The sequence below is a fragment of the Macaca mulatta genome, chromosome 8 (genome assembly GCF_049350105.2).
Source record: "Macaca mulatta isolate MMU2019108-1 chromosome 8, T2T-MMU8v2.0, whole genome shotgun sequence".
NCBI classification, from domain to species: domain Eukaryota; kingdom Metazoa; phylum Chordata; class Mammalia; order Primates; family Cercopithecidae; genus Macaca; species Macaca mulatta.
Window position 1 is genome coordinate 114,383,601 of NC_133413.1, and position 13,491 is coordinate 114,397,091.

General features: G+C 33.0%; 1 protein-coding gene across 8 annotated transcripts in view; it reads left to right on the top strand.

Moving 5' to 3' along the window:
• RIMS2 (regulating synaptic membrane exocytosis 2) overlaps window positions 1-13,491 on the top strand; it is a 747,502-nt gene that overhangs the window by 527,737 nt on the left and 206,274 nt on the right. For 2 of the 8 annotated variants that reach the window (XM_028852821.2, XM_028852839.2), the window contains one exon: window positions 1,051-1,083. The exons of 5 other annotated variants lie outside the window; for them this stretch is intronic. In XM_028852821.2, the coding sequence (XP_028708654.1) occupies window positions 1,051-1,083 (33 nt within the window). The remainder of the gene's footprint in view (window positions 1-1,050; window positions 1,084-13,491) is intronic. One more of the 8 variants, XM_028852833.2, reaches the window with a different exon arrangement.

Sequence of the window (13,491 nt, forward strand, 5' to 3'; positions counted from 1 at the left end):
TGATTTTAGAATTTGTAGTAGCTGATTCAGCGCTAAGTGTGTAAATTAAAATAGAAAATTTTGGTTTTGTGGCATATTGTTCATCTGTGTCAATCATACTCACTAATATCTTTGGAAGAAATTTTTTCTTAGAATGCTGATTTTAACAGACATTTTTCTGTTTTGAAGTCACTGTGTAAAATGTTATTTGAACTTCTTCACTAGCACTGAGGGAAAAAGTATTTCCAAAACATGTGTCATATCTGTTATAGTTGATGGATTTGGATGGATACATTTTAGCATAAATTTTAATAATCTATAAAGTGGCATTTGTAAGAATCTGTTGAATGAATAGGATTAAAAGGGAATATGATCAAAGAAAATTTGTCTACATTGAAGTTTAGTTTGGATTTTTAATGCTGAAATGAAGCCATATATTTCAGCTACTCTTCTAATAAAGACTTGTACTATAATTATTACTTCATTAAATTTTTATGATATTTTGCTGTATTGAAATAATTCAATTAAATATTAGCCTGATGACCATTCTTTGTTTTTGTGTGCACACTGGTTTACTGGGGAAGCATAAAAGGAATAGAAATCTGTTTAAACTATTTTTATTGCTCTTTTTGGTGATGACTCAATTAAATCTTTTCTTCAGACAATTAAAAGTTCGAAAGCATTGTAACAGACTTTAAATTAACTCAGTAATGTCTTGAACAATGTGGTCATACAACTAACACTGTTTTTACTAATGGTATCTTTCTTCAGCATTGGTGTTCAGGATTTGCTGTACGTAAATAATTGTAAACTTTTGGATCCTCTTTATTTCTACACTAACTTTATTTTTCTAAATCTGCTAACCTATAGTAGCAAAATCAACTTGCCATTAGTTCTTATGTATTTTTTTGTGGAATGCATTTGATTATATCTTCCCTAAAACTGTACACAGGATTCTTTCTCAAAATGATTTGAGGCCCTTTCCATCAGTGTCACTTTTTACCTTTTGAGTACATCCACTCACTCCCATCTCCTTTGTCTATGTCTGTCCATTACACGATGTGATCACAGAAGAACTGGACTCTACAAGGAGAAGATATGCAGGTCTGTCTCTTCTGCTTTTTTTGTTATTATTTGATTTATCTAACTTGTCCTAGAAATGTTTAATCATTTTTTATTCATTTCATAATTTTTCATTCCTTTGTAATATAACAAAATATTAAATCTTATGAGTATTTTAATTTAGGCATTTGTATATTCAACTATCAACAGCAACTGCTCCAATTAGATGGATAAAAGTAAAATAATTAATTTTTTAATATGTATATATGTAATTTTTCCATAAACTGAATAACTAAAGGCAAATGGAATGTGTGTGTATGTGTATGCTTAGGTACACACACACACACAGAGAAATATATGTTTGGTTTCAAGCATTTTAGACTTAAAAGTAGTTTTTGGTTTTTTAAAATAATTTCAAAAGTATTTGATTTCTAACATGAGTTCATCAGTGTTCTACACTGTGGAGAATACCAAAGACCTAATACCCTAAAAAAGCTATCAATATCACTGAAGAGTTAAAAGATGTGGATAACATGGTCTGTTTATGTGTCAGTGCAGCTTATTCTGACAATATATTCTACAGAGATATAAACTGAAATAAAGCGTATTTCAACTAGACAGTCAGAAAAAGTGTCTTAGAAGAGGTAACACTTGAGCTGAAACTTGAGCATTCATTAAACACATTTGGTACTGTTCTAAGTGCTGGAAGTAACAGGAGACACACAATAGCTCCCTATCCTTGCAGGTGTTTCCTAGTGTGAGTGTATGTATGTGTGTGTGTGTATATATATCCTTGCAGGTGTTTCCTAGTGTGAGTGTATGTATGTGTATGTGTGTATATATATTGTGTATGTACATATATATATATACACATATATATAAAATATAATGGAATCAGAAAAGATGGTATGATTCCTTTCCCCTGGGAAGGATAGATATTAGTTCAAGAAAGACTTCGTAGAAGAATTTGGTTGAATATTAAAAGCTAGAACACTGTTAGCCTCTTGTGTAGAGAGCATTTCAGGCAGAGGAAACAGTATGGCCAATAGCTTCACACAAGTTTAGGCAAAAGTAGGCAGAGACCAGATTTATAAAGATTGTGTAAGTTACTGAAACATATAAAGCAACAGAATAGGTAGATATTTGTTTCTAAAAGATTACTTTGGCAGTTATGTAAAAGATGGACTGCAGCAATATAAGCAGAAAGGTCATATATGGAGATAGTGTAATGAATCAGTTAAGAAATGATAATGGTCTGAATTAAGGTATCAGTAGAGGCAATCAATACATGAGAAGTTATATAAAGGTGTAGAACCTACAAGTCCTGGTCACTGATCAGACTGGATATTATTGATGCAGGAAGAAGAGGAATAGAATGATTTCAGGTGACTGAAATGTTTGATGGTACATTTTATTAGGATAGGGAATATATGTTGTACAAGTTTCAGGGGAAAGACAGAATTCACTTTTAGAAATATTCACGTATAAATATCTTGTACAGATGATTGGTTGTCTGGAATTCAGGAGAGAAGTCTGTGTTAGAGACATAGACTAGGGTAGCATATCAGCATTCAAGTGATGCCATTGGAATTAATGGAATTGTCAGTAGTATGTGAAGAGTAAGAGAGACAAGAATCAAAATTTGGGGATCACCAGCACTTATTTACATTTAAGGAATGGATGAAAGAACAAAAGCCAGAAAACTATGTTGAACATGATTAAAGACAGTAGGATATTCATGAAAGAAGAGAATTTAAAAAAAATCTATGATAGAAGTGAATCTTAAGAAAGGGGTATAAGCAGCGGAGACAAATTCTAGAGAAGACAAATATGTTGTTAAATGGTAGAACTAGTCAATAATGATCTTTGCCTTATTGATTCAGTAAAGTTGTGGGTAGAAACCAAATAGAAGGGAAAGGAGATGGAAAAGAAAAAAAATGAAGGTAGTTAATATAAAATAGGCTTCTTGATGGCTTGGGGAAATTTTAAAGTTAAGAATACCATGGGAAATGAGACAGGGAGCTCACCAAGGATATCCTGAAGAATGGTTATAGTTTAGCTGAGTGGAGACCCTAAATTTGTGATGGCATTAGTTCTCTAAGATTGTGTAATGATTGGCTCATTAGTACACTTTGGATGTAGTAATTAATCATTTGGATCACAGCTGGAACTTTGTGGGCAGTTATATAGAAAGTAGAGGAGAATAGGGATATTTAGGGTGGCTGGCAAGGGAAGTAGTTGAAGTGATGTTCAAATGGATTGGGAAGGATGTTGTGTTAAATCATGTTTTCATGTAAAATCATGCAGAATTTTTGATGAATTGGGAGAGAAGGTCTCAATGAAAGAAATGAAATTTGTGGTGATATCTAAGGCAATAGAAGCAAACTAAGCAGGTTATTATGAGAGACAATTTAATTATCTTTAGAATTTTCAGATGTTGGACAATTCCAAATAATGTGAAGATAAAATGTTTGTTTTGAGGAGTGAGTTTCCAAGATGGAGCATGGATTACAGTTTGGGAATGCAAATAAAGCAACAAATTTTGATGCTAGCATTTTTATACAGACATTGAAATTATTGACGGCCTCAGCTTGATAGATATGTGAAGGAAATTGCCTGGAATATAGATGGTAGCAACAAGGAAGAATAATGGTATGAACATAAAAGGCATAGACTTCACATAGATTAGAAAAGTAAACATGTGGAAGCAGCAATTCATACCAAGAAGAATGTTGATGCCATTTCCGAGCTTCTATAGTATATATGTAAGTTAAAGGATTTTGAGCAGCTTCCCCTCAGAATGTTTCTGAGGGAGATAGTATTCTTGAAGGGTCAACATTCCATTCATGATACGAAGGGAAATGAACGTTCTCTGATGAAGTTGAGGGATATATTGTATTTAAGTAAAAGGAACAGAGTTTTAGACCACAGTAGAAAAGATTAGGAGTTCTCTAAGCAATGCAGAAAGAATTAGAGAAAGAAGCTCAGGATAGTAGGGTTTTGACGTACCAACTGGAAAATGTTAAGAATGAGTGCTGGTTGGAAGGAATGAACCATGTAATTTAGTAGTAGCAAAACAAGGAGAATAATAAGGAATTTAAGCTTAGAGAGGGAAGAAAATTCAGAGGTACAACTTAAAGGTTGAGCAAAGGAATCTTTATGATATGCATAAAGGCAGAGGAAAAGGACTTGGTTGAGAGAATTGGAAGACTCCAAAGAGGAGAAGATTAATAATGGAACCAACTTTTCTTACAAAAAAAAAAAATGGTATCTAGGATGTGTGTTGAATGTTTAAATTTATGGAGGCAAAAATGTTTTATTGTCTTCAAATATTAAGTTCTAAATTAATTATCATAGTTAACTAAACATAATTTGAAGTCTTTCTTAACATACACTTTTAAAATTGTAATGGTAGCTATAGATCTATAACACCCATTTTCCTCCTAGTATGATGAAGTTGAAGCCTGAGCTTTCTGGATTTCTGTTACAGACCCCTAATACTGTAAGGGAGACATGGTCTATATAACCAGCAGTATTTGGGATTCTACAAACTCACATAAGCCTAGAGATAAATAAAGACTAATGCATTCTCTTCCAAAGTAAGAGTAAAGTGAGAATAATACAGAGGATAGGAAAACATTCAGAGAAAAAGGAAATCATTTTAGAAGAGGAAGCAGTAAATTTTGTGACAAGCAATTCAGAATGTATTTCACCTGTTTAATAAAAGCAAACTAAAGTTAAGGCTTTTCAAAAACTGACTGTAGTATGTGGCCAATAAAAGGTAATATCTTTATTATTCTGTCACTCACATCTCTAATGAATATGCAAGTTGGTTATCATTCTTTATAAATTTTAGCCCAAAATATGATGGAGAAATGATTTCACAAGTCCAATTACTTCACTAACATATTTGGTCAAAGAATATGTTTTATGGTTTAAACCACAATTATAAGACCTTCAATTGCATTACAAGGTCCAATTACAATCACTACATCATTCTACACAATAAATGGAGGAATTGATTACACATCTGAAAGCAGCAAAAAATGTTGACTTAGCACTTGCAAATCATAATGAAGCTTCTTTTAAATGAGAAGTAGCATGCTTTATTAGGGTGTAGTACACCTTTTCTTACTCATATGAAATTTCATATCACAATTTTTTAAAATCGTTGTTAAACAAGTCTAATACAAAATAATTTTTTAAAATACTATTTGTTAAGTTACATAAACTAATATCTTAAGTTTCAACTACAAAAATTTTTAGAATTACTTCCAGACCTGATTTAGAGCATTTGACAAGATTGGTGCTTGTATAATATACATTTTACTCATAAGGAGATCTCAGCTTAAAAAATGTTTTGTCAGCTGTGTTTCTCACCAGTCTCTTAGATTAATTATTATTATTGTGATATTTATTTTTGTTATGATATTATGATAATAATTATTAAATTATTATTATAGTTGGATCTGTGCTACCTTAAGAGTTTGAGAAATATGTTATAAATTACTATTTCAGACTGATCCATTTGTCTTCCAGATACTAATGTTAATTTGAAAAGCTTAACAATTCAAATGGAATAGATTTCAAACATTTCTTAGTAAAAATACAGTTGGGAATAAGTAACATATATTTTGTGTTGTAATTGTAATGTTTAGTAAAATAATCACTTCCTGTTAGGGTTAGCTAAGTGAAACTTCTAAAAATTAATACAATTACAGTACTCTTTTCTGTTTTGTTTCTCTGATTATTCTGAATGTTGCCCATTGATATGTATTATCTTAGTCCATTCAGACTGCTGTAACAAAATGTCATAAGCTAGGTGGCTTATAATGCACAAAAATTTATTTCTTACAGTTCTGGGGACTGGAAAGTCTAAGTAAGATCAAGGCGCCAACAAATTTAGTGTCTGCTAGGGCCTGCTTTGTGGTTCATTGACCGCCATCTTTTTTTCTCTTTGTCTTAATATGGTAGAAGGGGCAATGGATCTCTCTTGGCCTCTTTCATTATGGCACAAATCCCACAACACCCACATGACCTAATTACCCGCCAAAGGCTCCATCTCCTAATATGCTCACTTCAGTGGTTAGGGTTTCAACATGAATTTTGAGGAGACACAAATATTCAGACTATAGCATGTATCATTTCAAACTTGTATATCAATTCTTGTCAGATTTGAGTGGCATATATGACATATTTTGAATGCTCTGTGCTTTTATATGGCATATTGTTGCACTTATGTCCTTAAAAGTAAAGAGAAGTAACATTCATTATAGTAGTAATTTAATATATGTGCATGTACAGACACATATAAATGCACATATAAGCTGTTCTTGAAATTTTCCAAAATCTTAATTATTATCAATTGTATTTCACATTCTATCCATTTTATAGATACTCTGTGTGCATTGATTACATCTTTTATTTGATTAACTCAGTATTATTGATGAAAGTCAAAGACGGAGATACTCAAGATGGCTCAGTCATGAAAACCTTATATAACCCTAGTACCCTGAAATCTTGAAAATGCAAATCACTCAGTCTATAAGGAGGCACAAAGTGTCAATGCTATGTTCAATACTGGGATAGATAGTTTAATGTTAGTATATAGGAATATTTTATATAAGCTTAAGCTGAAATATTTTATTAAGTATTATGATACATCTAAAAAAAGTCTCAAATGAAATATATATGTACATATAAAATATCACATATGACAGCTTCTATTGATAAAGTATAATACTTAAGTTCAATTTACTAAAGCTTATAAATATTCAAATAAAAGAAAATAATTAAAGCTCTTGGAACTCAAAAGAGTAAGCATACCCCAACATGGAACAAATAACTATGGAACAATTAGCTATTTAGTGATTAAGTCAGTCATTTAAAACGAGGTTTGGAATGCACCATTTTGTAGTTATTTTTAGATATAAAATTTCATCTACACTGGAAATTGAATCCTGAATTTAAGATGTTACTGCTAAATTATGAATGTATTACTCATACATTCTGAATACTATAACATTCTGTTTTACCTACGCCTATCACCCACCTTAACTCTGTGTCCTAAAAATTTCAGCTGTTAGGGAAAATATTTGTTCCTGTAAGAAATGTTGGTCTGAGAAGCAGTATAAGAGCAGATTCTGGAACTAAACTGCCTCATCAGCTCCACCACTTACTTGCTCCATGATCTTGTGAAAGTTACCCTGTGCCTCAGATTCCTCATCTGTAAAATGGGAATAATTATAGTACTACCTCAAATGGATATTGCAAAGATTAAGTTAGCCAAAATATAATGTGCAAAACACATGAAAACTGTGTCCACTACAGAGCAAGCCCTATAAAAGAATTTTATTTTTTACAAAAATACATGAAAACTGAATTTTTATTTCAGATCATCTGCATTTTGATGTGTATGCATTGTTTCCATTATCTAGAATTAATTCTTTGTTATATGCATTACAGATATACTAGTTTGTGATTGCTAGTTTAGGAGATAACTGACAAGCAAATCTATGCATCAAGCTTATTGCACCTGTACTCTTAAGCTTTATCATTTCTGAAAAACATAGTTGGGTGGAAGGAGGAAGAGCATTGAAATCAGGTATGAATTATTATTCAGGTTCTGCCTGTCACTAGGGATATGACTTTGGGCTGGCTGCTTAACACTTCTTATTAATCTTAGTAAACTCCAGCTAGATTAAGGGGTTAATTATGTTTTAATGAAAGCATAAAATATTTATTTCTGTGAAAAAAGAAAGCCATCCTAAAAATAAAAGCAATGAAATAAATTTAAAAAGAGGAAGAATCCTGAGTGCAACGTGGCAGGTATAAATTTCAGAATATCAAAATAATCATAAATAAAAGGCACACAAGTTGGGAAGATATTTGCTGCAACTCAGATAAAATGTTAAAAGCCTTAACATCTGAATAACTTTTACAAAGTATATATTCAATAAAACTCTAATAGAAAAAATGGGCAAAGGATATATACAGACATTTCTCTAAACAAGACATGCAGTGGTAAGTAAACATATGAAAAAATTTCATTTCAATCATGACTCAATAAATACTATTTTAAATGAGAGATCATGTCCACCTATTTAAAACGCCATGGTGATGCCTGTATGTGGAGAGAAAAAATTTGAAAAAAAACCATGGTAAGAGTATGATAACAGAGTAGCAGTGAAATTTAGCATAACCTTTCCATAAAGCACTTCTGCGATATAAATGAAGAACCTTAAAAATGTTCATAAACTTTGGACTCTGTAGAAATAGAAATTCAAATTAAAACATATGTATGATATGTTCACTAAGCATTATTTGTAACAATAAAAATGATCTTACCATGAATATTAAATAATGGGGCAATGGCTAAATAAGTTATATGCATACACAACCATTTAAACGAAGAATTTTTTTGCCATATACATTAGAAACACATTTCTTTTTTGTAATTTGAAAGAAATTGGAAGTAGTATCTGTAAAGAACTTGTTACAAAGTTTCATCCACAGTAAAAAAATCAAACAATGGTAGCTCTTATTAATTATTACACAACTCAAATTATGTCAAGAGGTTATTTTTTAGATAAATACATTATTAACTCTTTATGATTTATGTTTGTTATAAGCAAAATCAGCAGGATTTTGAATCCAGATTTAATACCTCAGTAACCTGTAATGATGAATTAGTAAGGAGTTTATATAATACCCACTTCCAGGATTATTTTTAAAAAGAGAAAATTTCTTTTAATAGTAGAACTGGGCATTGGACTATACCTTGAACACTTCATTTGTTCATCCGTAGCACCAGAAACAAGACAAATTACTTCTAGATTTTTCTTCAAAAAAAATAAAAAGGCCGGGCGGTGGCTCACTCCTGTAATCCCAGCACTTTGGGAGGCCAAGGCGGCCGGATCACGAGGTCGGGAGATCTAGACCATACTGGCTAACACGGTGAAACCCCGTCTCTACTAAAAATACAAAAAATTAGCCGGGCACGGTGGCTCACGCCTGTAATCCCAGCACTTTGGGAGGCCTAGGCGGGCAGATCACGAGGTCAGGAGATCGAGACCATCCTTGCTAACACGATGAAACTGCATCTCTACTAAAAATACCAAAAATTAGCTGAGCGTGGTGGCGGGCGTCTGTAGTCCCAGCTACTCGGGAGGCTGAGGCAGGAGAATGGCGTGAACCCGGAAGGCGGAGCTTGCAGCGAGCCCCCGGGCGAGATCCCGCCGCTGCGCTCCACCCTGGGCGACAGAGTGGAGACACCATCTCAAAAAAACAAAAAACCAAAACCGTGCTTTTATTAAAGAACAATAAAACAAGTAATGTTTTATTCTCTGTTGCCCTGTTTAGAGGCATGTTGGTATAGGCAATAAAACATGAAATTTGAAGGCCAATGTGATCTTGGACAAGTTTCCTAATTTCTCCAATCTCAGTTTCATCATTGTTAAAAAATAAGGTGGAGGGTTGATAATTTGTGTGTATGTGTGCGTGTTTGTATACTTTCAACCAACAGGAAAAAATAAAAATAAATGACCAGCCAAAATGAAAAATTTTCCACTTCAATAGCAAGCAAATATATTTCAAAAAAGGAAAACACACAAAAAGACATAGTCTACCACTTTTCTCATTTAGGATTGAAGACTTGTGTTTAAAATTAGAGAAATTTTTCATTAAATGTCTAGCAGGTGGCCAGAAGCATATTGTTAATACAAATCATTTTAAACTATTCAAATTCCTTCTTTAAATAGTTTTCTAATGCCCAAATGTATACTTTGTGCTCAGAATTACAGTCAGTTCTAGATTTCAGGTGTTAGTAGTGAAAATATGAGTCTTTACTAAGATAGGAATACAATTCCAAGACTATTAAAATCTCCTTATAAAATAACCAAATAATCAGCAAATTTGGCTATGCTAGACTCAAATCATTCCTAGTTATTATATGGTATATTAAAGTGTAATGCAATATAATTGCTCTCCATAAAGGAAAGGTTATTTCTGAAATTCGTATTCTCCTACTATAAAGATATTTTATATTCCAAAAATTTGTTTGTTCAACAAACATATCTATTAAATATGTATGCATCAGGCCTTATTCTAGGTGCTGGAGACATAACAGTGACATAGACATACAAGATCTCCCCACATGGAAATTATCTTTTTGAAAGAAAGTAGTCCCTAAAAAGTTAAACTTAGATAGTTTAAGTGCTCTTATTTAAAATTCTTTTGCAATCTAGTGGGATTGGGGTGGGGAAGGAGCTATTTTTGATGGAATAATCCAGGAAGTCTTATCTAAGGAAGTGATGTTTGAACTAAACCAGAAGAGTAAGAAGAAACCAGATATGTAAAGTAGCCAGGAAATACATCATACTAAAGACCCTTAAACAGAAGATAAAGTAAGGGAATTAAAGTTTAGAAGAGGAGAATAATTTATGCTATAAAGTATTTTTGCGAGCAGGCATTTAAGCGTCAGTGAAGGATAAGGGAGTTTTTAAACTTTAAGTTTTACAGGAAGATGAATGAGTAAAGTGTAGCACTGGATGACAGTTATGATTAAAATATATTTGTTAAATTTTCTGAGTTGAAATGAAAGAGTATATTTGTAATAAGCCAAGTTTGTGATCAAGGATTTAGTAAATATTAACATGTACACAATACTTAATATTCATTAGAACATAGTGAATTTAAGTTATGATTTTTTTCGGATCCCTTTCTTCCTCTTTGCCCATTTAAAGCTCTATACTTCTATATCTGTGATGAAAACGTAACATATACGAAGGTAAATTGGCCATGCACAGTGGTGCATGCCTGTAATCTCAGCACTTTAGGAGTCCGAGGCAGGGAGGATCACTTGAGGCCAGGAGTTTGAGACCAGCCTGGACAACACAGCAAGACCCCATCTCTACAAAAAATTTAAAAATCAGCTGGGTGTGGTGGCACACGCCTGTAGTCCCTGCTATTTGGGAGGCTGAGGTGGGAGGTTGTCTTGAGCCTAGGAGTTGAAGGCTACAGTGAGCCATAATTGCAGCACTGCACTCCAGCCTGGATAATGCAGCAAGACCCTGTCTCAAAAAAAGTGTGTGTATATACACACACGCACACACACACACATATACATATATTTCAAAATAAGGTAAGTTGACATGAAGAAAGCTATGTAAAATAATTTGATTAATACATTATGTTGCATAACTTATGGGAAGAACATAGTTATAGATTATAGATTGTGCTGAGTATGAAGGAGGTTGATAGGCTTGTTTAGAGTAAAGGGGTGAGAATTTAAGGAAATCTGTAAAAATATTAAAGAATGACTATATTATAGCCCAAGGTTGGGTTCATAGGGAAATCAGATGAAATATTACCAAAAAAAATGGACAGAGGAGAAACTGCTCAAAAAGAAAAGGGTCAAGATGTCAAAAGGAAGGAAAGATGCTGGAAAAAGAGGAAAGAATGAAATAAAATCTGACTCTGTGCATGTGTGTGTGTGTGTGTGAGAGAGAGAGAGAGAGAAAGAAGAGTCATTTCATGACAATATTTTCGATCATAAGTTTTGGAGAAGGGCATGTCAATCTCTGTCACCTACTAGTTATATGATCTTGTGTAAATTGTCTACTAAGTAAAATTGAGAAAAAAATAAGTCCTATCTCATAAAGTTGTGCTGATTAAGTGACAGACTTGTAATACATGCAAAACTCTTAGCACAATTCCTGGGATATACAGAGTATTATTATTTTTAAGAATTTGATTTTTCAGAGAACAGTAGTACTAAGTTCTAAAATAGATTTTAACTGTGTAGTCTCTACAGCTTTGTTACATTTCATTTTCTATGCCTTCAGCAAGTAGAATTCTAGACTAAAAACATTACTGAAGAAAAAGAAAAAGCTAGACATAAATGTGGTCAGTGGTTACCTGGGCAGGCAGGAAGAGGACTGACATCAAAGCAGCATCAGGGAATTTTTAGGGTGATAGAAATACTCTGTATATTGATTGCGGTGAGTTTACATGACTAAATCCATTTGCACTAAGTTGTGTGAACTTTATGTAAATTATACCTCGATAAATCTGACTTTTAAAATTATTGAAAATACAGAAAATTAAAATGGATTTTATATAATACTAAAATAGTTCTAATATAGTAATAGAAAAAAATAATTTACCTAATCTAACACATCCCAAGCAACTAAGATCCCTTCCCAAGATAGGGGTCCACAGGGCCATGGTCATGGGTGGGGTTAGCCTGCAGCTTCAGAACTCAAAGTGAAAGAGACAAGATGACTAAGGGGTTTAGCTAGAAATCAAAGAAGGGACTAGAGCTTTGAATCTCAGGCAGTGGGCAAGAAACCAAAAAAGATCGAGATATATTTAGGGCTGACATAGTGTCTGAGAGCAGGCAAGACAGTTAACAAAGAAATAGATTCTGGATATTGTAGATATTCATTGATAATGATTATAGGAGAAGAAGAGATATGAGATATAATTTTAATTTGTTTGGGGCAAGTTGAGTTTCAGGTGCTAATGGGGCCCACTTGGGGATGACTAGGAGACAACTGGAAATGTGAGTCTTAGAGCTTACAGGAAAGGTAGAAGCTGAAGGATAGTACCTTCAGTATTGATGGGACATTAAAGATATAGAATTAAATAAAAAACTACTCAGGGATAGAATAAAAAAGGAAAGCTATAACAACACTTTGGGAAATGCACAAATTTGAAAAATCAGCTGAGAATGATGAGCCAGCAAAGTAGCTTGATAAAGAGGGAATTGGGAGAAAAGTACAGGGCCAAACAGTTGAAGAAAATGTCAAGGACAGTGTAATAATTTTAGCAAATGCTGAAGAAAGGTCCAATAAAATGGTGCTGAGGAATGATCACTTGATTTGGCAGATAGGGTTTTTCTAGGAACCTTTGAGAGAGAAGTTTTACAATATCCACCTAGCTACAGTAATCAGTGATTAGGTTTTTCTTTCAAGTCACCACAAATTAAGTAGAGGGAATTCTTACTAATGAACCACTAGTAAACCACACAACGTGTTGCATTGAACTCAATATTGGAGATACAGTAAGAAGCTTCCTATATTTGGGTATTCTTACTTTATAGCTCAAATATATAAGGCTCAGTTGAATGAACCCAGATGCTCAAGTTATGTAAAAACTCATTGTTTTTATTCTAGCTGCAATAGGTCCCACTTAAAAAACTTGGAATGATAATGAATGATTGATGGCTAGATTGTTAATTACACATATTACAGATCTTCTCTTGGGAAATTCAGTATAAGAACTAGTTCTGACAAGGAGATTGGGAATGTTTTAGAGTAGTTGAGGAAGGAGGACTCAGTGATCAAAACCAATTTTTATTGTGCATTTTCTCAAATTTCTTAACTTTTAAAATGCAGTCAACATTTTGGATAATTAAATCACTTAGTATAAATTGTTTTAATATGTAAT